The sequence below is a fragment of the Notechis scutatus genome, chromosome 2, assembly GCF_049901735.1.
Source record: "Notechis scutatus isolate UNSWTSFEM ecotype Mainland chromosome 2, rNotScu1.2, whole genome shotgun sequence".
Classification (NCBI taxonomy): Eukaryota; Metazoa; Chordata; class Lepidosauria; order Squamata; family Elapidae; genus Notechis; species Notechis scutatus.
Genome location: NC_142010.1, coordinates 6,126,397 through 6,153,055, shown reverse-complemented (window position 1 = coordinate 6,153,055; position 26,659 = coordinate 6,126,397). Strand labels below are relative to the sequence as shown.

General features: G+C 44.5%; 1 protein-coding gene across 5 annotated transcripts in view; it reads left to right on the top strand.

Annotated features, from left to right (window-relative positions):
- The first annotated feature begins 3,793 nt into the window (after positions 1 to 3,793).
- Positions 3,794 to 26,659, top strand: part of AGPAT1 (1-acylglycerol-3-phosphate O-acyltransferase 1) — a 63,008-nt gene continuing 40,142 nt past the window's right edge. Inside the window, exons 1-2 of one of the 5 annotated variants that reach the window (XM_087953322.1) lie at positions 10,808 to 11,198; positions 12,155 to 13,233. In XM_087953322.1, the coding sequence (XP_087809448.1) occupies positions 13,224 to 13,233 (10 nt within the window). In that variant the 5' untranslated portion in view covers positions 10,808 to 11,198; positions 12,155 to 13,223. Of the gene's footprint in view, positions 3,855 to 10,807; positions 11,203 to 12,154; positions 13,234 to 26,659 lie in introns of those variants that run through there. The other 4 variants (XM_087953321.1, XM_087953320.1, XM_026686859.2 and 1 more) reach the window with 4 other exon arrangements.

Here is a 26,659-nt window from a genome sequence, read left to right as displayed (position 1 = left end):
TTCCATCCCCCTTCTTTGTCTGTCCCTTTTTCTTTCTTTCCCTTTTCTCTTTCTTATTTTCCTCTCTCTTTCTTTTCTCTCTCTCTTTTCCTCTCTCAGGCTCACCCCTTTAGATCAGGTGTCGCCAAATTTTTGGACCTCAGGAACCACCAAACCAGTGGTGGGATTCAAATTTTTTTTACTACTGGTTCTGTGGACGTGGCTTTGTGGGAGGGGCAGGGGAACTACTCAAAATTCTGAACTACTCAAAATTTCTGCTACCGGTTCTCCAGAACTGGTCAGAACCTGCTGAATACCACCCCTGCACCAAACTCATAATTTTAAATCCCGGAGACCACTAATATGAATTTTGACTGACGGTGGCTTTCTGGTGTTGGTGACAGAGAGAGAGAGAGAGAGAGAGAGAAATCTGATCCAACCTCTCTTTCTCCCTCTCTCTCACACACACAGGCAGAGGTGGGATTTAGACCCTGATCTAAAGCTGTCAAAACTCCAAAAACAGGTCAAGTAGCTCTGGGGAGGCCAGTCATAAATTAGAACACTTGCTAAACAATGGGCCATTAAGTGAGGACCACTTGTATTTGGTTTGCCGGTCACCTGGCCACGCCCACCCAGTCATGTGACCAGCAAGCCACACCCTCAAATTAAGCCACACCCACAGAAGTTTGAATCCCTCCCCTGGGTGGGGGGCACTGAGGATGAGTTTGTAGCACCAAGGGGGCGGTGGACTTAAAAAGTTTGGGAACCACTGTTCTAGAGTCTCAACCTACAGACAAGTTATTAGGGTTCATTACACAGCCAGCCAAATGTTGAAACTGGATTTAGCCTTTTTGATTCACCCATTGAGCCCTTCCCAAGGATCTGGGAGAGGCAAATGTTGGAATGTGGTAAAAGCTGTTCCAAATAAAGATGATTCTTCTTGTGCCATATCCATCCTCATACGTTGACGATCATGTTGGCGACCCTATTTTTATCAACAGCCGCGTGAAAAAGTGCTGCAGAGTTTTGTCCAAATCAGATTTGAAGCCATGATGTTCTTCTTCTTAACAGATAACAGATAATCAGAGTTGGAAGAGACCTTATAGGTCATCTAGTTCACCCCCCTCCCCCCGCCCAAGTGGGAGATCCTACACCATTTCTGACAAATGGCAGTCCAATCTCTTCTTAAAGGTCTCAAGTGATGACGCTCCCACAACTTCGGTTGATTGGTTGATTGTTCTCCCTGTCAGAAAGTCTCTTCTTATCTCCAGGTTAAATCTCTCCTTGTTCAGTTTCCATCCATTATTCCTTGTCTGGCCTTTGGGTGCTTTGGAGAATAGCTTGATCCCCTCCTCTCTGTGGCAGCCCCTTAAATATTGGAAGATCTCTATCATGTCTCCCCTGGTCCTTCTCTTCACTAGACTAGCCATGCCCAGTTCCTGTAACCATTATTCATATGTTTCGTCTCCAGTCCCCTAATCATCCTGGTTGCTCTTCTTTGTGCTTTTTCTAGAGTCTCAACATCTTTTTTATAATGTGGTGACAACAACTGGGTGCAGTACTCTAGGTGTGGTCTTACTAAGGTCTTCTTCCTGGACCTCGTTTTCCTTCAATCTTTCCCTGAAGGATGAAGCGAAGTATGTCATATTTTTCTGGGTGCCACATCACATGTCCAAAACATTCTTCCGCTTTTTTATGGTTTCGATGATCTCCCTTGCCTTTCCCAGGAGGCTTATCACCTCATTTCAGATTTTGTCAACCCAACTTATATGCAACAGCCATCTGTAAAACCACATTTCTAATGCTTCTAATCTCTTCAAGTGGCTTTCTGAGTAGAGACCAACTCTCTACTCCGAAGAGCAGGATGGAAAATATGTAACATCTGACAAGCCTGATTTTCAACCTTAAGCTTTATGTCGTGACTGTAGAAGACTTTTTTCATTTTGAAGAATGCTTTCATTCAGGGTTTTTTAACCTAGGAATCATGGATCCACTTAGTGATATGTGAACAGATTTCAGAAGAGTTCGTGCCTGTGATGAATGCAGAATATAGAATATAGAACAGAGTTGGAAGAGACCTGAGAAATAAAATACCACTTTATGTTCATTAAATATAAATAAAATACTTTATTTTCATTATTTCATTGTCCTTCAAGTAAAGTTTAGTTTTTCATTCAAGTACAAAGTAATGTGTAGCCCCCACCCCCCGAATCCAAAAATATTGACTTCCAGAAATCACACTGCTTAAAATCATTATTCCCTAAAAAGGACATTGTCTTTTAATTGATTTAATAGATTAATAAGCATTTATATTACTGTATTACGAAGTATTTTTGATATGGAAACTGTATTTATTATTTTATTTTATTTAAAACACATAGCCACCCATATTTGACCATAGTTGCTTTCTGTGTAGTACAGTCTACATCTACGTATTTTGTATGATACATACAAATGTATTTTTCTAAGAAAGGTCTATAAATTTCACCAAACTTTCAAAGGCAGTCCATGGTTCAAAAAGATTAACAATCTGTGTTTCAATGTACATTTTATGCTGCTTTAAAAAGCAGTTTCAATTGTGATCTTTTTCAGTGGAAAGGAGTATAAAGATGTTTTCAATAGATATACAGAAATATTAACAATCTAGACCAGGGGTGTTAAACTCAAGGCCCTTGCGGTGGATCTGGCCCATGGGGTGCTTAGACCCAGGGCTGCCATGGAAATGGTGAAGGGCCAGCCCACGGTGCCTCTGCCAGGAAAAACGGAGCTTGGGCGGGCTGCGTGAGCTCCATTTTCCCCGGCAGAGGGTTGCAGGAGGCCACTGCAACCGAAAATGGAACTTGGGAGTCCATTTTTACTGGCAAAGCGTTCGGGGGCCCCACAGGCACCCCCAACATGAGTGACATCGAGCTGGCCACGCCCACCCCAGCTACGCCCATCCCAGCCCGGTGAAGTCAAACACAACCCTGATACGGGCCACAATGAAATTGAGTTTGATACCCCTGCTCTAGACAAAAAAAAGATTCAGTCAGGTGCCCACTAAATGTAAATTTTATTCTCATGTGAACATGCATAACAGTTGACTTTGGCAAACTAAACAGTAGAAAACGATTCTCTGCAACTATCCAATGCAGAAATTGGTTGTGCTTAAAACCTCTGTTTTGGAAGAATAAATTAAACTTATTATAGATGAAACACCAGGGGTGGGATTCTACCAGTTCGCACCTATTCGCTAGAACCGATTGTTAACATTCTAAGCAGTTCGGAGAACCGGTTGTTAAAAGAAATTACTGGCCTAATCCTGTAAGGAAGGCAGGAAGGAAACATTCTGGTGTTGCTTACAGAATCTGCCTCTCCGTTAACCCTTATTACGTTCTTGGCAGGACTAGACTTCCTGTCTCAGGAATGTCTCTGCAGTTTTCCCCCCCCTCCTTTGCTGGTACTTTGCTTGTGTGGAGTGACCATTCAAAGTTACAATGGCACTGAAAAAAGTGACATGACCGTTTTTCACACTTACGACTGTTGCAGCATCCCCACAGTCATGAGAGGCCAGGCGAGGAAATGCATGCCTCGATGTGATTGATGTTGAATTGGCCACGCCCAGCCAATAACATGATCCCCAAGCCATGCCCACCACCTAAGCCATGCCCACAGAACCGGTTGTTAAAAAAATTGAATCCAACCCCTGTGAAACACCAATCAACTAAACTGGTTTGGTGACGTTTAAATAGATCCATTTCACAAGGAATTAATTAAGTTACAACCACAGCTTCTTTTGTAAAGCTAAATCGTGGGGAAACTATTAGGAAACGGACTATTGGTCCTGTTTCCATTGTCCTGTTGCTCGCTGGTGATGGATCTGTTTGCCTGTTTAGGTAAGGTAATATCTCTGAAATAGGTTATGATTTATTTTTTTTTTTCAAAATTGTTTAAAAGAGTAAATTAGATAATGGCAGCGGTTGCACCAGTTACCTGCTTATCCACAGCTACCTTTATCCTGGCTATATTTATGCATTAAGTCAAATTTTTGGACTCGCCTAACCCATTGAATCATAAACTAACCATATCGGTAGAATTCACGCAACATCCTGGGTAAAATGTGGCTGGCTCATTTGGAGTTCAATGTGTTATGTGGAAAAACAGCTAAGGAAGCTAAAAAAAAAAAAGGACTCAGAAACCAAAAGCTGACCAAGAATGTTGAAGTTTTATGAAGAAGATAGAAGAGATAAGAAACTGATGCTAGATAGGCTGAGTGTAAATTCTGGAACATGTTGCAGATACATTTAAGGTATATTTAAAATTAGGAAGTGATTATGGTACAGAAGGAAGTGGAAAAGAATTTCTAGATAAGAACCTGGCTACCTTGTTCCGGCAGTCCTCGACATGACCAAAATTGAGCCAAAATTTCTGTTGCTAAGTAAGATATTAGTTAAGTGAGTTTTGCCTCTTTTTACGGCCTTTCTTGCCCCAGTTGTTAAGTGAATCATTGCAGTTGATAAGTTAGTAACACAGTTGTTAAGTGAAACTGGCTTCCCCGTTGACTGTGGGGAAGGTCTCAAAAGGTGATTCCCATGACCTTGGGACATGCAACCATCATAAATGGCCTCAGAATTTTGACCACATGATGGTGGGGGATGCTGCAATTGTCATAAGTATGAAAAACGGTCCTAAGCCACCTTTTGGGGGAGGCCTTTGTAACTCCAAATGGTCACTCAACGAGATGTTGTAAGTTGAGGACTACCTGTAGTCACTAGATGTCTGATATGGTGTAGGGTTTCCTGCCTCAGCAGGGGGGTGGACTAGATGACCTCCAAGGTCCCTTCCAACTCTGTTATTCTATTCTATTCTATTCTATTCTATTCTGAATTCTTTTTTTTTAACATAAAGTTTTTGATTTTATAACATATAAAAATTCCATTTTTGGTTTAAACAATGTGTTGTCTGGGTGCAAATAATTTTAGGAGATAATCAAAGATAATCAACAATATTCATTATATTGATATTCATTCTATCATAATGACCATAATAATAATATTGATATTTGCTTATCCATTTTAACAAGCCTCCCTTTTTTCATTGTTCCTTATACTTCCATGTTTCTAATTTCTGTTTTTGTCAGCTCGATAAAATAAGTCCCAAGTCAAAAAATGCTCAGTGTCTTCCTTTTCCTTAATTGTTAGTGTTCATCTATCCTTTTCTGCACATTCTAGTATTTTAATCACATTTTCATCTGTAGGGATCTCTTCATATTTTCATTGTGCAAATACAATTCTGGCGGCAGTCGATACATGTCAAATCAAACATGTATTCCCCTTGTTGTACTTATCTGGTAACATGCCACTAAAAATATTTCGGGTTTTAAATCAATAGGTTGCTTTACCATTTTTTCCAGCCATGGATGTATTTTTGTCCATTATTTGCTTTGCTTTGGGGCATGTCCACCACATACGATAATACGAACCAGGCAGGGATGGGCTTCAAAAGATTTAGCAACCGGTTCTCTACCTGGTTGCTGGTGGGCGTGGCCATGGTGGGCGTGGCCTAGTCAGCCTCCTGCACCACGGCACGGGGGCCAATACATAAAATGAGATCAGTCTATAGATCAGTGTAGGAGAAAAAAGACTTAACAAAGTGTGCAAACTATTACATAAGTTCCTTCATTTCATATGCTGCCAAAAAACACTTAGGATCACCCAATAGACATTATAGACACCTACGTGAAAAGAGAGATGCCAGATGTTCAAGAATGGTTTAACATGAACCATTATTATTGATGCATGCTGGTTAATCTAGAAAGCCAATGAATACCAATAAGAAGCCAATACAGGTAATCCTGACCCTGGCAATTACACCATTGTCTTAAAACCAACAGGGTGAGGCGGCACCCCAAAAAAAGACAATGCAATCCTAAATTGCATTGAGAGATACAATCAAGAACAAAGGAGATACTAATATAATCTATAAAGCTGTTTCTGACACAGCTTCCTAAACCATAATTACGCACACACTTATTTTAAAAGCAAGACTTATTTTATTGCAATGCTGGGAATTGTTTTCATTCCCACACGCAATTGATCTCAAGAATAAACACACACCTTTCAGCTCTGTGAAATGCTGCCAAAAACAGAAGTATCAAATGAACTAGAAAAGAAACCAACCGAAGTACAAAAAAACCCAACCGAAGTACAAAGAGCTTCAAGAATGACTCTGAACTGATCGAACTACTTTGCTTCCTGCAAAGGTTTTGTCATCTTGGCCTGACCTTTATACCTTATGGGAGGGGCAATCACCTCCCAGCCTTACTCTCGTGTCGCCCCTTTTGTTTCAGTTGCTCTTGCCTTCTAGCAGCTCTGTGCATACGCACACTGGGAACAGGCTCTCCCGGGTCCTCTGCCTCGCTGCTGCCAGGCTCCGAAGTCAGCACCCCACTCCCAGATGGTCCTGGCCCCATCTCTGCATCGGATGCAGGACCTTCTCCAGACTCCCTGACTGGTCCCTGTTCTTCCCCACTGTCCGATTCCGTTGCCGTCTGCACAAGAACCACAACAAAAGCCTTAGTAAGACCATACCCAATTTTGGTCACCGCACGATAAAAAAGATGTTGAGACTCTAGAAAGAGTTCAGAGAAGGACAATCAAGATGATTAGGGGACTGGAGGTAAAACATATGCAGAGCGGTTGCTGGAAGTGCATATGTCTAGTTTAATGAAAAGAAAGACTAGGCGAGACATGATAGCAGCAGGGGTGGGATTCAAATTTTTCAACAACCGGTTCTGTGGGTGTGGCTTAGGTAGTGAGTGTGGCTTGGTGGTCATGTTATTGGCTGGGCGTAGCCAACTCAACATCACTCACATCGAGGCGCGCATCTCCTCGCCTGGCCTCTCATGGATTGTGGGGATGCTGCAACAGTCGTAAGTGTGAAAAATGATCATAAGTCACTTTTTTCAGTGCCATTGTAACTTTGAATGGTCACTCCACACAAGCAAAGTACCGGCAAAGGAGGGGGGAAAAACTCCAGAGAAGTTCTAGAGACAGGAAGTCTAGTCCTGCCAAGAATGTAATAAGGGTTAATAGAGAGGCAGTTTCTGTAAGTAACACCAGAATGTTTCCTTCCTGCCTTCCTTACAGGATTAGGCCAGTAATTTCTTCTAACAACTGGTTCTCTGAACTGCTTAGAGTGTTAACAACCGGTTCTAGCGAATAGGTGTGCACTGGTAGAATCCCACCCCTGAGATAGCAGTCTTCAGAAGTTGTGGATGCTCCATCCACTGGAAGTTTTCAAGAAGAGATTGGACACCTGAAATGGTATAGGATTTCGTGCCTGAACAGGAGGTTGGACTAGAATATTTCCAAGGTCCCTTCCAACTCTGTTACTCTGGTGCTCTTCAGGTTGTCAAGGTTGAGAAATGGTGGTATGATCTCTATATTAAAATGGACAGAAACCTTCCAAAGCTGCTAGAAACAATACTGTGAGTAACCAGCATTGATTGATGGATTATGCCGCATCAAATTGTTATCCTCTCTTAGCAATCACATAAAAAGATTTTTTTCCCCCAGGAAGGTCTGTCTCCTCCCTGGTCCTCCACGTTTTTCAATGGGCAGACTGTCTATGGCAGGGGTCGCCAACCTTTTGGACCTCAGGGACCACCAAACTCATAATTTTAAATCCCGCGGACCAGAGACCCTGGGAAAAACCCCCCAAAAGTCTTCAGGAAAATTCCCCACCCTATTTTCCTACCGATCGATCATTCTTTATTTCGGATCACAGAATACCATCTCCAGCTCCGTTCTCGGGGGGAGAGAGAGAGAGAGAGACTTTTGGCTTCATGCAAGGAAAGCATCAGAAGAAGCAGAAGTCTTTCTTTCTCTCCCCCAAACTCTGCTAGAAATGAGTCTTTGTGAGACTTGTTGCGCCAACGCAGCCTCTTGGAGAAGGATGCCTTGCAGGGTCCCAAAAACTCATTTCTGGCAGAGTTTGAGGAGAGAAAGAAAGACTTTTGCTGCTTTCCTTGCGTGCAGCCAAAAGCAGAAGAAAGAAGCAGAAAGAAGCAGCTCGGTGGCCAGGCCGGGTGCACAAGATGAGTGGGGCAAGTTCCCTCCTCCACCCTTTCCCCCCTCCTCTCACTACCTTGTGTTGTTTGCAATGCAAGCGATGTAAGCCTTGTGTTCCCGTGGGCCATGTAGGCGGTGCACAGCCTTGTGTTCCTGCGCAGCCTGGATTAATTGCTTTGGGGGGTGCTTTGGGGGTGGGTTTCTACCGGTTCTGTCCACCTCTGTAGAGCCGGTAGCTCTGAAGAGCAGCAGACATAGAACCGTTTCTATGTCTGCTGATGTTTTTGCCCACTCATCCACCTGGGCTCTTACCTGACCTTTATTTCCTGCGTTTTCAACTTCAGCTGCTGTACGAGGCACAGCTGCAGTTAAAAAAGCAGGAAAAAAAGGGCTTTTTCAAAGGCTGCTTCTCTTCACGCAGCGTGCTGATGATGATTTACAGGCACGCGCCGGCAGGGTGCAGGGAAGCACATCGTAGTAAATCTCGTAAATCACCGAACTGGTAGTTAACCCTGTCGGAACCCACCCCTGGGTCCGAATGCCCAAAAATCTCTCCCAGCCCAACCAGAGAACAATTCAGTGACCAATCAGGATTACAGATATGACCACGTGACATGAACTACATCTCCCATGAGGTATTAACTACATTTCCCATGAAATGTAGTTAATACCTCATTAAGGGGGAAGCTCTCATTCCTAAACTATATACTGTCTAAATCTAACCAGCATCCTTGAGGGGGCAGCTTTCATTTCTAAACTAACTATATACTGTCTAACCAGCACACTTATGACTGGTTTGCCATTCGTTACTTCTGGTCAATTATGTCCTCCCTTGTTCTCTAGAATTTATCTTGAAAAATCCAATCCCATCTCCCTGCTCTAAAACAAAGCAACCCAAGTCACTGATTTTCCAAGTAATTCAAAGCTTGACCTATTGGGAGAAAGAAATTCCAGTAGCCACAGCATTTATCATGCTATAGAATTGTGATGTAACCAGAATGCTGCAACATTCTGGCATCAAGGATTAGCAGTAAATGTGTGCGGCAGAAGCCAAAAAAGCCAATGCAATCCTAGGTTGCATGAACAGAGGGATAGAATCAAGATCATGTGAAGTAATAGTAGTGCTTTATAAATCCTAAGTAAGACCACACCTGCAGTGCTACATTTACATGTTTTGGTTGCCACGTTATAAAACAAAAGATGTTGAGACTTTGGAAAAAATGCAAAGAAGAGCAACTAAGATGATTATGGAGAACGGTTGGAGGAGGGAGTGAGGCACCAGCATGCACCAGATTTGTGATACGAAACCCAGCATGGTTATCTGGTTGCTGTATATACTGTCATGTTTGTGTATTATAATAATAATAACAATAACAACAATAATAGCAACAACAATAATAATAATTGAACAATTATTATTAATTATTAATTATTAATTATTATTATTATTATTATTATTATTATTATTATTATTATTATTATTATTATTATTATTATTACAGTATACACAGCATGGTTATCTCGTCTGCTGTGTATACTGTCATAATAATAATAGTAATAATAGGGAAGTGTTCGACTAGTGATTTGTGATAGGAAACCCAGCATAGTTATCTCGTTTGCTGTGTACACTGTTGTTTTTTGTGAATAATAACTATTATTATTGTTGTTGTTGTTGTTGAGGTAATTTCCGGTTAGGAGAATGAACACATACAGGGAGACGTATAGAGAGTAGTGTTTGAATAATACACACACAGTACACAGATACACTGTACAGTAAATGTAGGTTTTTATTTCCAGAAAGTTTAAGCAAAATTCAAGATAAACAGTCCAAAAGTCATTCACAGGTAAATCAGTCAGTTTTTCAATCCAGGGATAATCCAGTAACAAAGTCCAGTGTCAAAAAACAGTTCAGTATCAGACTTACATTAAATTCCAGTAATATCAGTCAATTAGAAGAAATGGAGCAACGGCAATACTTTCCAACAGATGGAAACAGAGATACACTCTCTTCTGAGACTCAAACTAAAAACTAAACAACCCAGGTTTCTGGCTCCATCTTATGGCCGTTTGCAAAACCACACCTAATTACAGTTTTGCATTTTCTTAAAGATAACAGTTTTAAAATGTTTATCCTGGATTATATATTTCTAACCCAAATAGCTGTTTGGTGACTTATATTCCTAACATTTTACTATTACTATTATTACTATTATTATGACTATTATTATTATTATTATTATTATTATTATTATTATTATTATTATTATTATTATTATTATTATTATTATTATTTTATTTATTTTTTTAATTATTATTATTATTATTATTAAAAAAAGCTGCCTTCGGATCTTGCAGCAAGGATGGCGCTGCCGAGAGCGGCTTTAGCTCCCAGCACAGCATCTGATCCAGCCGGGCGGCGATCCCCGGCTGAACCCCGGCGATGGGAAGAAGGATCTCTCGGGCGTGTCCGCCTGGGAACGTCGGAGCTCCCCCAACATCCCCGCGTGTCTCCCTTGCCCGCTTTCACCTCCCCCCGCCTTTTTCGGACCGGTGAAGGTGGACCCGCTGGAACTGAGGTGGCTGAGAGGAGGAGGAGGATGAGGAGGAGGGTGGGAGGGGAGGTAAAGGAAACAGCCCGGCGTGAATGAAAAGCAAACGAGTGATTGAATGAAGAAGAACCCGGAGGGGACGGCGGGGGGAAGGAGCGCACCACCCGCAGGAACAGCCGCGGGCGGGGTGGGAGTGGGGGAAGAGAGAGACAGAGAGCCAGAGAGACGCTGGTCACGGGGTGGGGACATACTGAGGAAGAGGAAGGAGACGCCGTCGCTATTGGCGGCCGTCGCTGCCCGTCAGAGCCCCCCTCCCTCACGACGCTACGTTTCCTGCCGCTCGGCGGAGCCACCCGAGGAAGTGGCCCACGCCGGGATGAGGCCACCGCCGCCCAAGCGCTGGAGCAGCATCTAAGCCTGTCTCTCTCTCTCCCCCCCTCCCAACCGGCTCTGAGCTCCCGGCTTCTCCTCCTCCATCCGCGCATCTCTGAAGCCGGCTCCGCCATGGCCTGGCTCTGGAAGCGCGGGGGGTGAACGGACCAGGGGGGTCTCCAGGAGCCCCGAAACCGGCTACCCACCCCCAGCCACCCCCACCCCCAAAAGCGGGGCACGCAGCCACGTAAGTAAAAGCCGGGCGGGGGTGGGTGGAAGTTTGGACTTCAACTCCCATCATTCCCTAAGAATGGGGGGGGGGGGCTGGCTGGGGTGGGGGGTTAATCAGAAGGTATGGGGGAGTCAGGTCTGGATCAGAAGGTCTGGATCAGAAGGTCTGGATTGCCAAGTCCGGCCATTGGATGCTTCTAGACTCCGGAATTGATCGCCAGATGCCCCTCCTCCTCCTCCCCGCCTTGGATCTTAGCCGGACGTTGCTTGGCATACATGCCTTCTGCCTGTATCGAGGGATAGTAAGTCAGCTGTGCTGCGTTTGATCTCTCCCCTCCCCCCTCCCCCCAATATATGCCTCCCTCCAGTCCCCCCAGTTGTGTATTTCTGGGGTCCCAAGGCCTGCTGCTCCCCCCTCCCCTTTTTCAGGGAAGGGATCTGGGTCAGTAGTTGGGTGGGTGGGAGGGAAGGTTGCTATGGGGTGACTGGAGGTTTATTGGGGTGAAGGGAGGGAGATTGGAAGGAGGGGTGACTTGTGGGGGGTAGTGATGGAAGGAGCAAAGCCCAGTGGGGGCTGGTTTTTAAGGTGGGCAAGCCCTGAGGAGAAGTCTTAGGAAAGGCTTGAAGTCATCAGGACTGGAAAGTAAAAAAAAATGGGGGAGAATTGGGGAGGGGGAATCATGAGATGGAATTGGGAGGCGAGAAAAGGGGTCAAAGTGGGGGGAGTTCTGGAAAACTAGGATGGTATAATAATGCAGTGCAAGACCTGGAAAATAATATTTACATCATGTTCTAGCGGAGTTTCTTGCAGTTGTGGCATAGGAGGAGCTTAGTGGATTAGTTAAGAAAAAGATAAGCATCCCACGAGTTGTGTTTGAGATAGGCGAATTATTGTGGTTCTAGGCTGGCTTTTGTACAAGCCTTGCTAATGGCCTGTGATTTTCTTCAGTGGTTTCTCTTTTCCTTTAATAGTGATCCTGAGCAACCAAGTGCCGTGAATTCTTGCAGCAGCCTTACTGGGATGGCATTGATCAACCCCATTTTATCGACTGTGAAAATCCTATTTGGAAGACCAATTTGTCTTGGCTTACCTGGGATTTTAAACCTAAGGCTCTTGAATTTTGAGAGACATGTCTAACGTGGAAGAGTTTGGAACTGCATTATGTAGTAGATATGGCTGGAAAGATGGAGGGTTGTGTGATTCTAAAATTAAAGCAATGTGTATGGGCTTCATTGTACTAACTTTGGAGTCTCCTGCAACATCCAGCATTAGAAGGGGTAATTGGTTAAAAAAAAACACCTCCCAGTAAAAATATCCATAGCAATCATGAGGGAATAGTAAGAATACTCTTATAGCAATAATGAGAAAGCAATAAGAACCCTCTTATTACTTACATGCCACCGTTTGATGGAATTTGAAGTATTTTGTCTGTTTTTATGTTTCAGCCACCCTTACAAGATCCTTACTAGATATATCAGGATTACTCTAAAAGTCTTCCTGCGGGGAGTATCTAAGGCTACTAAGCTCAAGGATTGCTCAAGGCTGCTTCTGAGTAGGAATGTGAGATTTTTACACATGAGTAAGTGTTGCAAGACTCGAATTAAGGCCCTCCTGGCTTTTCTGGTGCTAGACGTCTTTCAGAGATGACAAATGAGGAAGGTAGCTGGAGGGACAATTTGATATAAGGGTTGAGACACCAGGCTAGAAACTGGGAGTCCATGAGTTTTAGTCCTGTCTTAGGCACAAAGTCAGCAAGGGTGACCTTGGGCTAAATCATTCTTTCTCAGCCCCCAGGAAGAAAGTGGCAGTTGCAAACTACTTCCGAAAATGTTGCCAAGAAAACTGCAGGAACTTGTTCAAGCAGTTCGCAGGAGTCAACACTGACTGGAAGGCATTGAAAAATATATATATATATATATGGATGAGTGATACAGAAGAGAAGGCATGGCTAGACAGGTGTTGCTCAATCATGGCTGGCTGAGGAATTCTGGGAGTTGAAGTCCACCTATCTTAAGGCCACGGAGTTCATTTATGTAGGAGATGAGTACAGGTAAGTCCTTGACTTACGACTACGATTGAGCCCAAAATTTCTGTTGCGAAGTGAGATACTTGTTAAGTGGGTTTTGCCCCATTTTACAACCTTTCTCGCCACGGTTGTGAAGTGAATCACTGCAGTGAACAACATGGTTTGGTTGCCCTATTGATTTTGCTTGTCAGAAGGCTGCAAAAGGTGACCCTGGGACACTTCAGCCGTCATAAATATGAGCCAGTGGCCAAGCCTGTGAATGTTGATCATGTGACTATGGAGATGCTGCAACGGTTGTAAGTATGAAAAACGGTCGTAAATCACTTTTTCCAGTGCCGTTGTAACTTTGAATGGTCACTAAACCAACTGGTGTAAGTCGAGGACTTACCTCTATGCTTTTCCACAATATAAAGTTTTAAATGAGGACATGGAGTCCTCCACTAAACATCCGTTTGTTAAGTGACGGTTCCTCACGCTTACAACCGTCGCAGCATCCCAAGGTCACGTGATCAAAATCCAAGAGCATGGCAACCAGCATGTATTTAACCATAGTTGAAGCATCCTGGGGTTACGTGATTACCATTTGAGGTCTTCCCAGATGGTTTCTGAGAAGCAAAATCGAATTTAGGGAAAGCTGGATTCATTAAACAACTCTAGCGATTAGCTTAACCGTCATGGTTTAAAAAAAAAAAAGGTCGTAAAATCGAGCAAGACTCATTTAACAATGTTGTTAAGCAATGGATATTCTGTTCCTGATTATAGTTGTAAGTCGAGGATTACCTGTACTGTAATAGCCTTACTACTCTTAGGTGGACATAATTAAATTCACTTTTCCTTTTGGAGTTGCAATGGAAGGTCAATAGAATATGGCATCTGTTGCACAGCGATGGGGCAAAACCCCTTCAGCAAGTTTGCAAGATTATAATTTAAATTTGTGCGGCTGAGAATTCCAAATTGCTCTAAATGCTATTCTCAATTAGGCAACCTGATTATATTCATGCATTGCAACCAATCACTTTTAATTTAGTTCTGATGAATAAACCATAATAGACCGGATTCTGACAGCATGTAATACTTAATATAACTTTTAAACCATAATGGGGTTTGCTTGGATGAGTATGTGATTTATAAACCATTTTAATAGCCTGTTTTAATGTAGTCTGTTAGCTGAGCCAAATTACGATTGAGCAAACTGTACGTCAGTATATTGTGCCTTTATCAAAACGTAGTTATTAATTAAAACCATGGTGGCCTATTAAGCTATCCTTGCCATTTCCATTTCTTCTTAGTAACCTACAAGTGACGAGGAAATGTTTCTGAACCTTACAGAAAGATCTATATAATCTGGAATGTAATCAAAATGTGATATAAGCGACTGGTTCAGAATCAATAGGTGGAGATACAAGGAACAAATAAAAGTTAGTGTCCTCCCAAACGGTATAGTGGGTCATGCCCTTATTGAGCATGTGAGCAAACATTTCACTGTGTCTGTTTGGAAAAGAATATGTAACCAGGTCACCCAGTGATCCTAAACACACAAATAGATCAGTAGAATGACCGAAGTAGAAGAAAGTTTACATTTTGGAAGCTCAATTATGACAGCTTAGGTGAAGCTCGGGTCACGTTATAGATCACAGCACTGTGGATCATGGATAGTTTTAAAGAGTTTGCAAATTTTCATCGCTGTGATTGTGGGAACTGGGTTTCCTTCTGGTACTTTCTGATAGAGTAGCACGTCGGTTCATAATAATGATCAGCATTCTCTGCTTGAAATGAAACTCTGGCATGGTGGTTTAGAATAGAGAGCTAGTTTGGTCTAGTGGTTAAAAGGCTTCAGGCTAGAAAGCAGGTGACTGAGTTCTAGTCCTGCCTGAGGCATAAAAGCCAGCTTGGATGACTTTGGGCGAATCATTCTCGGCCCAGCCCACTTCACCGCTATTGTATGAGTGATTCTCTGTTGGGAAAAATAGAGAAAGAAGGAGCAATAGATACATCGATCATTTTAAATTATTTACAAAGTAATAAAGGTGGGATAAAATCAAATGATACGGGCAAACAGCACGTCACCTTCCAAAACTCCAGTTATCCCTCAGTTTTGGGAAAGTTTCCTGGACTGGCTAGAGTTTGGGTTTAATTACATATCACATTACTTATCTAGGTCTTAGAGTTTGGGGGGCCATGGGTTCAAATCCTGGTGTACAAGTACTGCTACCGTATATAGAGATAGGACTTTATGTGCTGTTGTGCCTTACAAGGAAGGAGGGAAAATGTTAGTCGTTATAAAGATCATTATCAGCAAACAATTGGTGGCTGAATGCAGAAGCTCAATGGATCAGTTTCAAAACAAGGAAGTTGTGCCTCAAATATATTTGGGAGACATGCTTCTTCATAGTCAAGACAATAGAACACGCCAAGCACTCCCGCAGATAACCTTGGTGTGGAGAAGGCCAGTGAAGCAGAACTTACTTCCTTATGTAGCAGGCTGTTCCACTGGGTGATATCTAGTACTTTACAGTCAAGAAGTTCCTTCTGGCCTCAACACATGTCCTCATAGGTCCATTCTTTCTTCCTGTGACAGCTCTTTCTATGTTTTTCTACCTCAGCAACAGGTGGGCTTCAACTGCCAGAATTCACATCCTAAAGTGACCGAGATGGAGAAACACGGCTTTAGATAAACCTTACAGGCTAGCCACAGATTCTTTAAATGTTTTTAGATGTTTGCTTACTGACTCCCTAGTATCTTGAGAACACTGCTTTACGGTCACTTAATTTCTCATTGTCCTTTTTGAATTGCGGTGGCAGAACTGAACCGAATGGATGATCAGGGCAGAGTAGACTAGAGTTGAACTATGGTCAGGGCAGAAGTAAATTAAACTATGATGAGGGGAGAAGAGGTGTTGAACTGTTATCAGGGCAGAAGAGCACTTATCATCTATGATCTGGGTTTTGTGTTCCCATTTATAAACTTCAAGACAGCTTTTTCCTTTGTAGTAGCTGCATCACAGTGTACTGGCTTATGTTTAACTTGTCAGTTAACAACATCCAGATCACATGTATTGCTATTAAAACCAATGCTCCATTGTATATCACACAAGAGTCACCTTGGGGTTGAGATGGGTGGCAAATAAATGTAATAAAAATAAAAAGGCACTTTTTCATTTTTTTTTCCTTCCTAGATGCAGAATCTTACATTTCCTTCTGGCCCGCAGTTCCCTATTTTATTTATTTATTTGATTTTTTTAAAAAAATCTTGCCTTCATTGCTTTATAAGTAACTCAGGGTGATGAACGTACTTAACGTTTCTTCTTCCTCCTATTTTCCCCACAACAACAACCCTGTTGAGGTAGACTGGGCTGAGAGACAGCGATTGGCCCCAAAGTCTCCCAACCGGTTCTCATGACTTAAGTGGGGACTCGAACTCACAGCCTCCTGGTTTCTAGGCTGGCACCTTCACCACTATAGCAAACTGCCTCTAGTTTTTTGGTTTTTTTTACCCTTCCGTACTCTTAGCCGCTACTCCAAGATTTGTGTTACCTTCGCATTTCATAATCCTCCCCTCAGCACTTTCCTCCTATCGTTAATTAAAAATGCTGATCAGCATGGGCCTCAAAAAGAGCCCCCTGGGGTGCTCGGTTCCCATTCCCAAGCCGGTGTGGAGCCATTTATGCACCCTCTTTGGCTGTGGTGGTCATTCAGTCGTCTGTGAAGCCATCCAGCCATTGTATCGCTTTAGACCAGGGGTGTCAAACTCAAGGCCCATGGGCCAGATTTGGCCTGCGGGGTGCTTAGATCTGGCCTGTGGGCTTGCCCTGGAAACAGTGAAGGACTGGCCCGCGGTGCCTTTGCCAGCAAAAACGGGGCTCGGGGAGGCCACATGCAGCCCGCCTGGGTTCCATTTTCGGCCGCGATGGCCTCTTGCAACCCCCTGCCAGCAGAATCAGAGCTTGGGGAGGCTGGCAGGTTTTCAGTGGCAGAGGGCCGCAGGAGGCCGTAATGGCCGAAAACGGATTCTCCGTGAGGGATGTGGAGCTGGCTATGCCCCCCCTCAACATCCCCCCCCAGGTCAAACACAACCCTGATGCGGCCCTCCATGAAATCGAGTTTGACGCCCCTGGCTTGGACCACATTTTGCCATGTTGTTAATAGGGATTCATCTTTCCCCTGACTGGGAGGCAGCAGTCACAAGGCAAAAAATTTGTCTGGAAGCATGCACACAGCGTTTCATAACTGAAAGAAAAAAGTTGCAGTGCCGATGTAATTTTAGTGCTAAGAAATAGGATAACAAAGGTTCAAATGGGTTTCCCTTCCTAGCTTGAAATCTGTCACCGTCACCTCAGGGTGTATTTAAAACAGATTACCGAGTCTCCACATCAGAAGAAACCGTAATGACTGCTGAGTTATGAGCATGAGTTATGACTGAAATTGCGGGCTCAATTAAGTTGTAAGATGAGGAGTTGCCTGTATTGTAGCCAAATTCTTCAATAGTCTGTTAAATTTTCATACAACCAGGGGGCTGGACCTTGGGCCTGGTGACACGATCTGTATATTATTCCTGTGTATATTCTGAAATGGGTGGGCCTCTTATTATGTTATTGAACTGGAGGGAATCATAGATGTGGAGTCAGATGTGTATCTCCATTCAAAATCCAAGAAAGAAAGACTCCATTGTTATAGAGCACTGATGGCAATTGCTTTTTGTTGTGGCATGCCGAAAGTGTGCGTGTGCTGCCACCCACAATGCAATGTGCCCCACCTCCCCTGCACATGCGTGTGCAACACCCCCATTACCTGCACTGCGCATGCCTCCCAGCTGATTTTTGGCCCATTTGAGACTGTTTTCGCCCTCCCTGAGGCTCAAGGGAAGCCTCAGGATGCCGAAAAACGGGCCTTTCGGAAATACCAGAAGTGCCCGTTTTCAGCCTCCAGATGGGCCTCTGGAGCCCGGGGGAGACCGTTTTCGCCCTCCCAGAGGCTCGAGGGAAGCCTCTGGAGCCGCTGGAGGCTGAAAATGGGCCCGTTTCAGCACTTCCGGTATTTCCAGAAGGCCCGTTTTTCGGCCTCCCAAGGCTGCAGAGGCTTCCCTCGAGCCTCTGGGAGGGCGAAAATGGCCTCAAGTGGGCCGAAATTCAGCTGGGAGGCATGCGCAGTGCAGGTAAGTTTGGCTGGGGCTCGCGTGCCCACATAAATGTCTCTGTGCCACAAGTTCGCAGGTTTATAGAGAAAAGGACTTTTACTGAATCTGAAGTGGTAGCATCAGAAGAATACAAGATCTGAGGCAATAGGCGCAAAAAATCACGTTTAGAAAGTTATCCCATGTCCCCACCCCCAACAGTTCAAACTGGCCATCCAGTCTGAGGTGTGTATAATGTCATGTAGAGAGATAAGAGGCTATATCTGCGCAGTAAGAAAACATCCCAACTTTTACATTTCACCAGCTTAAACCTCCACCCTTCTCCCCACAAAGCCCAATTATTCTTCCCTCCCCCTGTTTCTATGGCAGCTGGAAAGACAAGCAGGAGGAGGATTCTTGGAGGCTGACATGTGGAAAGAATCCAGTACAGGTAGTCTTTGAATTACAACAGTTTGTTTAGCGACCATTCGAAGTTACAACGGCACTGAAAACAAGTGACTCGTGGCCCTTTTTCACATGACCGTTGCAGCATCCTCATGGTCCCATGATTTACATTCAGATGCTTGGCAACTGGGTCATATTTAGGACGGTTGCAGTGTCCCTGGATCACGTGATCCCCTTTTGCGACCTTCTGACAAGCAAAGTCAACGAGGAAACCGGATTCACTTCACAACCGTGTGTCACTAATTTAAGAGCTGTTAGTGGATTCACTTCCCAACGGTGGCAAGAAAGGTCGTAAAACGGGGCAAAACTCACTTAACTCATTTCTCACTTAGCAGCACAAATTCTGGGCTCCGTTGTGGTCGTAAGCCCAGGACTACCTGTATATAACATTCAGCTCTGGTTAAATCCACACATCCCGAAGTTGCCCAAGTTTCAGAAACACTCTGTTGGGGCTCCGACAATCCACCCTCATTCAAATCATGAGTCTCTAGCCGCCTCTCTCAGAGTTTAAAAAAAAATCATTTATTAGGAGTGAACATGTTGGCGTTACCTGGGTGCAGCTGACTCTGAGACACATCCTTCATCTCCCCCTTGACTCTGGTCTTCCGCCACCCCCAGATGTATATTCTCCAATGGGACACATCCATAGCCAAGAGTCATCAATCATGCTCTCCAGTAATAATCTTGCGTGCCAAAAGCTCCGGCCGCCTAGAGATGATCTATGAAGCATTTAAGGAATGCACTACTTCCCTCACTCCCTTTCTGCTGACAACACTAAAAGACCAGAGAAATATTTTTGAGTTGACATTCGGCTCCCCTCACACTGATACACTGATTTAGAATTGCTAATCCTTGACATGTCCACAATTGAGCCGGAAATTTCCATTGGGAAGGAAGATGGTTGTTAAGTGAGTTTTGCCCCGTTTTATTTTCTTGTCACACTTGTTAAGCGAATCGCTGCAGTGGTTACGTTAGTCACAGGGTTGTTAAGTGAATCTGGCTTCCCCATGGACTTTGCTTATCAAAAAGGTCTCAAACGGTGACCCAATGACCCCGGGATGCTGCAGCCGTTGTAAATATGAATCCGTTGCCAAGTATACGAATTTTGATCATAACAATAGCACTTAGACCTACCCTGTTTCTCCAACAATACGGCCTCCCCCAATAGGAAGTCCCAGCATGTTTTATAGTCATGAAATGAAATTAAGCCCCTCCCCCCAAATTAAGGCCTATATTAAAACATGCGAAATGGGGGGGGGGAATGGTGGGGGGGGGGCTTGCCATTAGGAAGTACTTTTGTTGCACACCCGGATATGGTGCTGCCTGCGTTGACCCCGATACGAAGTGCCCCACCAACGCCGAGGTCAACATCCAAGCCATCGCCACCCGCCCGCCCAAAGATGCAAAGGGGGGGGGGGAATTAAGTCACCCCCGAAAAGACAGCCTAGCCATTTTTTCGGTGCTCAAAAAAAAAAAAAGACCCGGCCTTACTATATGAGAAACACGGTATATACCACTTTATAATGCTTTACAGCCCTCTCAAAGTAGTTTACAGAGTCAGCACATTGCCCCCAACAATTTGGGTCCTCATTTTACCCACCTCGGAAGGATGGAAGGCTGAGTCAGCCTTGAGCCTGGTGGGATTCGATATGACCATCGGGACACCGCAGTGGTTGTAAGTGGCTGGTTACTTGTTACCGTTCTACCATCAAGAGCACTTTGGCATATTGTGTAATGGTGTGGTATTCTGGATGCTCTGTAGTGGATAAGAAGATGCTCCAGAGAGTTATAAACACAGCACCAAAAATCATCGGTCGCTCTCTTTCTTCTTTGGAAGAGATTGCGAAGACCAGACTCCTCTCTAGAGCACTAAAAATCTCCACAGACCGTTCTCATCCTGGTCATTCATACTTCGAACTGTTACCATCAGGAAGGCGTTATAGGTGTCTTAAAATGAGGACTAATAGATTGAGAAACAGTTTCTTTTCCAAGGCAGTAATTGTCTTGAATCAAGCAGTGCATTTGTGATTTAGTCCTATGTATACAGTGGCATTTTTAAACTATTTAACTTACTAAATGTTTTAGATAGGTTTTAGGCTAGGTTTTTAATTATTATATTATTATTTTAATTATTTTTATTTTAATACTTGTAGCGTGATTGTGATGTGGTGTTTGGGGCACTGTGTTGGAGGAGCTTTCAAATTTCATTGTATTCGTGGAATGCAATGACAATAAAGGTAAAATTCTAAATTCTAATTCTAAAGTGCGAAAAACGGTCCTAGGTCACTTTTTAAATTGCCGTCGTAACTTTGAATGGTCATTGAACGAATAGTTCTAAGTCAAAGACACTTTTTTACTGAAACGTTTATGATGATGCTTTGTTTTTATAAAAAATGGCAGTTCCAGGGGTTATTGAAGATGGACCATTGGAGTATCTTAGGGTTGGTTTTTGGCTAGGCTGGTGTTCATAGAGGGTTTGGAAAGTTTTTTAGATGGTGTTTGAGTCTTCAATCAGTCAATGAAGTCTTTAGTTTTTCCAAATAGAGCCTCCCGTTTAGGGTGTCAAACTCGATCGTAAGGATAAAGCAACAAAGTTACAGCCATACAGTCACAAGTGGGAGGGGATGGGTGATAAGGAGTGATGAGAAGATTAATAGTAATAGTAATGCAGACTTTGTAAACAGTTGGACAGTGTTGAGGGAATTATTTATTTAGCAGAGTGATAGCTTTCGGGGAAAAACTCCCCTTGTGTCTAGTTGTTCTGGTGTGCAGTGCTCTATAGCGTCGTTTTGAGGGTAAGAGTTGAAACAGTTTATGTCCGTGATGTGAGGGGTCTGTAAATATTTTCACAGCCCTCTTTTCGACTCGTGCAGTATACAGGTCCTGGATTGAAGGCAGGTTGGTAGCAGTTGTTTTTTCTGCAGTCCTAATTATCCTCTGAAGTCTGCGTCTGTCCTGTTGGGTTGCAGAACCAAACCAGACAGTTATTAGAGATGAGGGGTTCCCCCCAACCCCCGGTCCATGGACCAGCACCGGGTCGTAGCCCCATCAGCAGGATGCAGACAGCACGCAAAACCATGCCCCCTCCGGTCCACAGAAAAACCTCTCTCCACGGAACTGGTCCCTGGTACCCAAAATGTTGGGGGGGGGGTATCTCTTCATTTGGATCAGGGGTGTCCAACCTTGGCAACTTTAAGACTTGTGGTCTTCAACTCCCAGAGTTCCTCAGCCAGCAGAGCTTAAAGTCTTAAAGTTGCCCAGGTTGGACACTGATTTAGATAGATCCATGCCTCTTCAGGCTGTTTAAGGCCTTCAAGTAGGTGAGGTCTGGTTGGACCCATGCAATATAGGTGGTATGACAGCAATTGAGTCCAGAATTTACATTGCAGAGTGAAACATTTGTTAAACAGGTTTTGTCCCATTTTGCAACTTGCCCCGTTTTTAAAGTGAATCCCTGTGGTTGTTAAGTTAGTAACATGGTTGTTAAGTGAATCTGTCTTCCCCATTGCCTTTTGCTTGTCAGAAGGCAGTGGGGATGATGCAGCCACAGTCATAAGTGTGAAAAATAGTCCAAAGTCCCTTTTTCCAGTGTTGTTCAAACTTCGAACAGTCACTACACGAACTGTTGTAAGTTGAGGACTAGTTATACCTCTCTGATCTTGGCCAACCAAGTGATGTTATAGCCCAGTCCTTTATGGGGACCGGGATAGGGAAGAGCAAACTTTGGCTTACTTACTTTGATCAGGATTCAGTGATTGTGGGTTTTGGATCCTTGTGAACCTGGATCTGGGGATTTCTCACTGTTTGTCCTAGAAGGGAGCTGGTGCACAGTTTGGACCCTGTATTGTTCCAGTTACATTCATTCCTGGATCAGGAGGCCCTGCTTACGATCACACAAAGAGCAACAGCACTTGTTTGCAGTGCTTTTACAGCCCTCTCTAAGCAGTTTACAGTGTCAGCACATTTCCCTCCAACCATCCGGGTCCCCATTTTATCCACCCCGGAAGGATGGAAGGCTGAGTCAACCTTGAGCCTGGTGAGACTCGAACTGCCAAATTGCAGGCAGCCGGCAGGCAGCAGAAGTAGCCTGCAGTACTGCACTCTGACCACTGGGAAGGAAGGAAGGAAGGAAGGAAGGAAGGAAGGAAGGAAGGAAGGAAGGAAGGAAGGAAGAAGGAAGGAAGGAAGGAAGGAAGGAAGGAAGGAAGGAAGGAAGGAAGGAAGGAAGGAAGGAAGGAAGGAAGGAAGGAAGGAAGGAAGGAAGGAAGGAAGGAAGGAAAGGAAGGAAGGAAGGAAGGAAGGAAGGAAGGAATGAAGGAAGGAAGGAAGGGAAGGAAGGAAGGAAGGAAGGAAGGAAGGAAGGAAGGAAGGAAGGGCAATAGCACTTAGGCTTATGTACCGCTTCACAGTGTTTACAGCCCTCTTTAAGCAGTTTACAGAGTCAGCATTATTTCCCCCAACAGTCTGGGTCCTCATTTTACCCACCTTGGAAGGATGGAAGGCTGAGTCAACCTTGAGCTTGGTGAGTTTCGAACTGCCAAATTGCAGGCAGCCAGCAGAAGTAGCCTGCGGTACTGCACTCTAACCACTGCACCAAAGTTTAGTCACTTCCTAGGTTAAGCGAGTCTTCCCTGATTTTACGACTTTTGGGGGGGTCATGGTTGTTATGCAAATCACTGCTGTTCTTAAGTGAGTCATGTGGTTGTTAAGTGAATCCAGTCCCCCCCCCCCATTGACTTTGCTTGTTGGAAGCTAGCTGGGAAGGTCACAAACGGGGATGACACAATCCGGGGAAGCTGCAGTTGCCCTAACCGCACGCTCAGGGGTGGGATTCTACCGGTTCGCACCTATTCGCTAGAACCGGTTGTTGACATTCTAAGCAGTTCGGAGAACCGGTTGTTAGAAGAAATTACTGGCCTAATCCTGTAAGGAAGGCAGGAAGGAAACATTCTGGTGTTGCTTACAGAAACTGCCTCTCCGTTAACCCTTATTACGTTCTTGGCAGGACTAGACTTCCTGTCTCAGGAATGTCTCTGCAGTTTTTCCCCACCCTCCTTTGCTGGTACTTTGCTTGTGTGGAGTGACCATTCAAAGTTACAATGGCACTGAAAAAAGTGACTTATGACCATTTTTCACACTTACGACTGTTGCAGCATCCCCACAGTCATGAGAGGCCAGGCGAGGAAATGCATGCCTCGATGTGATTGATGTTGAGCTGGTCATGCCCAACCAGTCACATTACCACCAAGCCACGCCCACCAACTAAGCCACGCCCACAGAACCGGTTGTTAAAAAAATTGAATCCCACCCCTACACACGCTGGTTGCCAAGCGCCTGAATTTTGAACATGTCCCCCATGACTGCAATGGTTCTAAGTGCGAGGATCGGCTGTAAGTTATTTTTTTTCAGTGGGATTGTCATTTCAAACTGTCTCACCAAACGAATGATTGTGTGATGATCCGGGGCGTGACACAAAAGTAACAATGTCACCAAAGTAGAATAAATTCCTTTTAATGCCTCCAACTTGGCCCCAGTGTCCAATTATCCTTGGCTGGATATCAAATTCTTCAAAAAAACAGTCTACGAAGGGCAGAAATGCAGTCCGAACCCAAAGTAAAGATTATTAGAAATAAAAAAAATCGACAGAAACCACACTGAAGTAATTAACATGGTAAGCCAGGAAGATAAATTGCAGACTCTCAAAGGATAACACAGCACCCACAGTTGGGAGGACGCCAAAACCCAGATAAGCCTTGACCAAGATAATGCATGCTTTGCTTCCAGCAAGAAGCTGTTGTGCAAACGCCCCGCTTATATCTTGTTCCCCCAGCTGCAACTGATGAAAGGGATCAGGGCCTTTTCCTGTCCCGTAAGCCACGTTGCTCCCTTCTCCATTCCTCCCTGCATGCCCTAGGATGAAGAGGGGGTGGTCCTGGGCCTTCATCTGAATGCCCAGCCAGACTTTGCTCTTCCCCCATTTCTTCCACAGCCACCGGAGCCACCCTCCTACTCCCTGTCAGCTGCTCAATCTCCCCCTCAGAATCAGACTCCAACAAGGGCTTGACAGGTTGTAGGACTACTTGTGTTTTTCTACTTTGTAATCTAAAATCCTGGGTTGGAAGGGCATGCTAGGTGACTGTGATTTCACACAAGCCCTAAACGGCATGGGTGTAACCCCCAGAATTTCTCCAGGAGTTATTGTCTTATTTTAATTGTTAATGTGACCGAAGGATATAATTCATCCCGTATGCAGGGAGTCGTATTAATGTTTTGTTAAACGTAAATGACATTTACATTAAATGACTTAGCTGTCCTATCTCACTCCCTTTTCTGTTAATCACCGAGATGGATTCTCTTTTTGAATTTCTCTATCCCTGTGGAGAGAACGGATGACTTCATCGAATAACTTCCATACCTTTCCTGGGCCTAATTGGCAGTTGTTCAAGTTGACAGTGGATCAGGGGATAAATATGACTGGCTCAGTGGACCAGAGTTTCAGGGTTGGTGGCCCAGAGTCGGTGGGGGAAGGGGACGAAAGAGGGGATGGTTTTGTAGGAGGGGCAGGCGAGCATCTGTTACTCATACGAGCAAACGTGACGCTCACACGAGTGAGGCCCGGTTACGAATAGGCCGTGGCTCTGTTTTGGGCTGAAGTTCACGGGTTGGGGACTCCTGCAGTGAACATGTTCTGAATTTCAAGGCCATGCCATGGTGAGATTCTTGCTTCTTCCCAATGTAGCTATGGTGGTAGAGTATATAGAGTAGAGTAGAGATAGAGCAGTGGCCCCCAACCTTTTTTGTGCCGCGGCCCGGTACCGGCATCACAAAATCATCCGCGGCCCGGTACCGGCATCAGCACGCATGGCAAGGCGAGCCGAGCCACCGGCCAGCCAGCCGTCCCCCGCTTCTCCCCGCCACCTTCAACTCCTCCTTTGTACCTGTGTCGATGGGCTTCGCGACGGCTTCGGGACGGTCGCTCGGCTCGCCTTGCCATGCGTGCTGAAAGAATCCTCGCGCCTTAGTTTTGTTAGCCGCCCCCTTCGATGAAACTAAGGCGCGAGGATTCTTTCAGCACCCAAACGCCGCTTTCTACCCGGAAAAGCTCACCGGAAGCACTTTTTCATCAAAACAAGATGGCGGTGCCCAGCAAACCGGCGGCCCGGTAGAAATTGTTCCACGGACCGGTACCGATCTGGGGACCGGTGGTTGGGGACCCTGGAGTAGAGAGAGTAGAGTAGAGTAGAGTAGAGTAGAGTAGAGTAGAGTAGAGTAGAGTAGAGTAGAGTAGAGTAGAGTAGAGTAGAGTAGAGTTTCTCAATCTTGGCCACATTAAATTGCGTGAATTCAACTTCCAGAATTTCTGGAAGTTGAAGTCCACTCAACTTAAAGTGGTCAAGGTTGAGAAACATTGGAGTAGAGGAGAACCGAACAGAATAAGTTGGATTGGGTGCTTGGAGGTCTTCTAGCAGGAAACCTTATTCCATTTCAGGTAAATGGCCTGTCCACTCTCTTCTTTAAAAAGCTCCACTGATGGACCACCCACAACTCCTGAAGGCAAAACCGTTCCATTGGTTGATTGTTCTCACTGTTAGGAAATGTCTCCTTACTTCTTAGGTTGTATCTCTCCTTTGTAAATTTCCAACCATTGCTTCTTGTTCTGCCTTCAAGTTCTCTGGAGAACAGATGCTTCCTTTTTTTGTGGCAGCTCCTTAGTTACTGGAAGGCTGAATTCACTCATATAATGTAAATCTTATGAAGGCAAGTGGCTGAGGTTCCTCTCTTCACCCCACCTTTTGCCCCTCAAGACGATACCGAGGGGTGTACAAGAGGTTTTCTGCCAGCTGGTTGACTTGTCTTCCTAATTTGAGTAGAGCT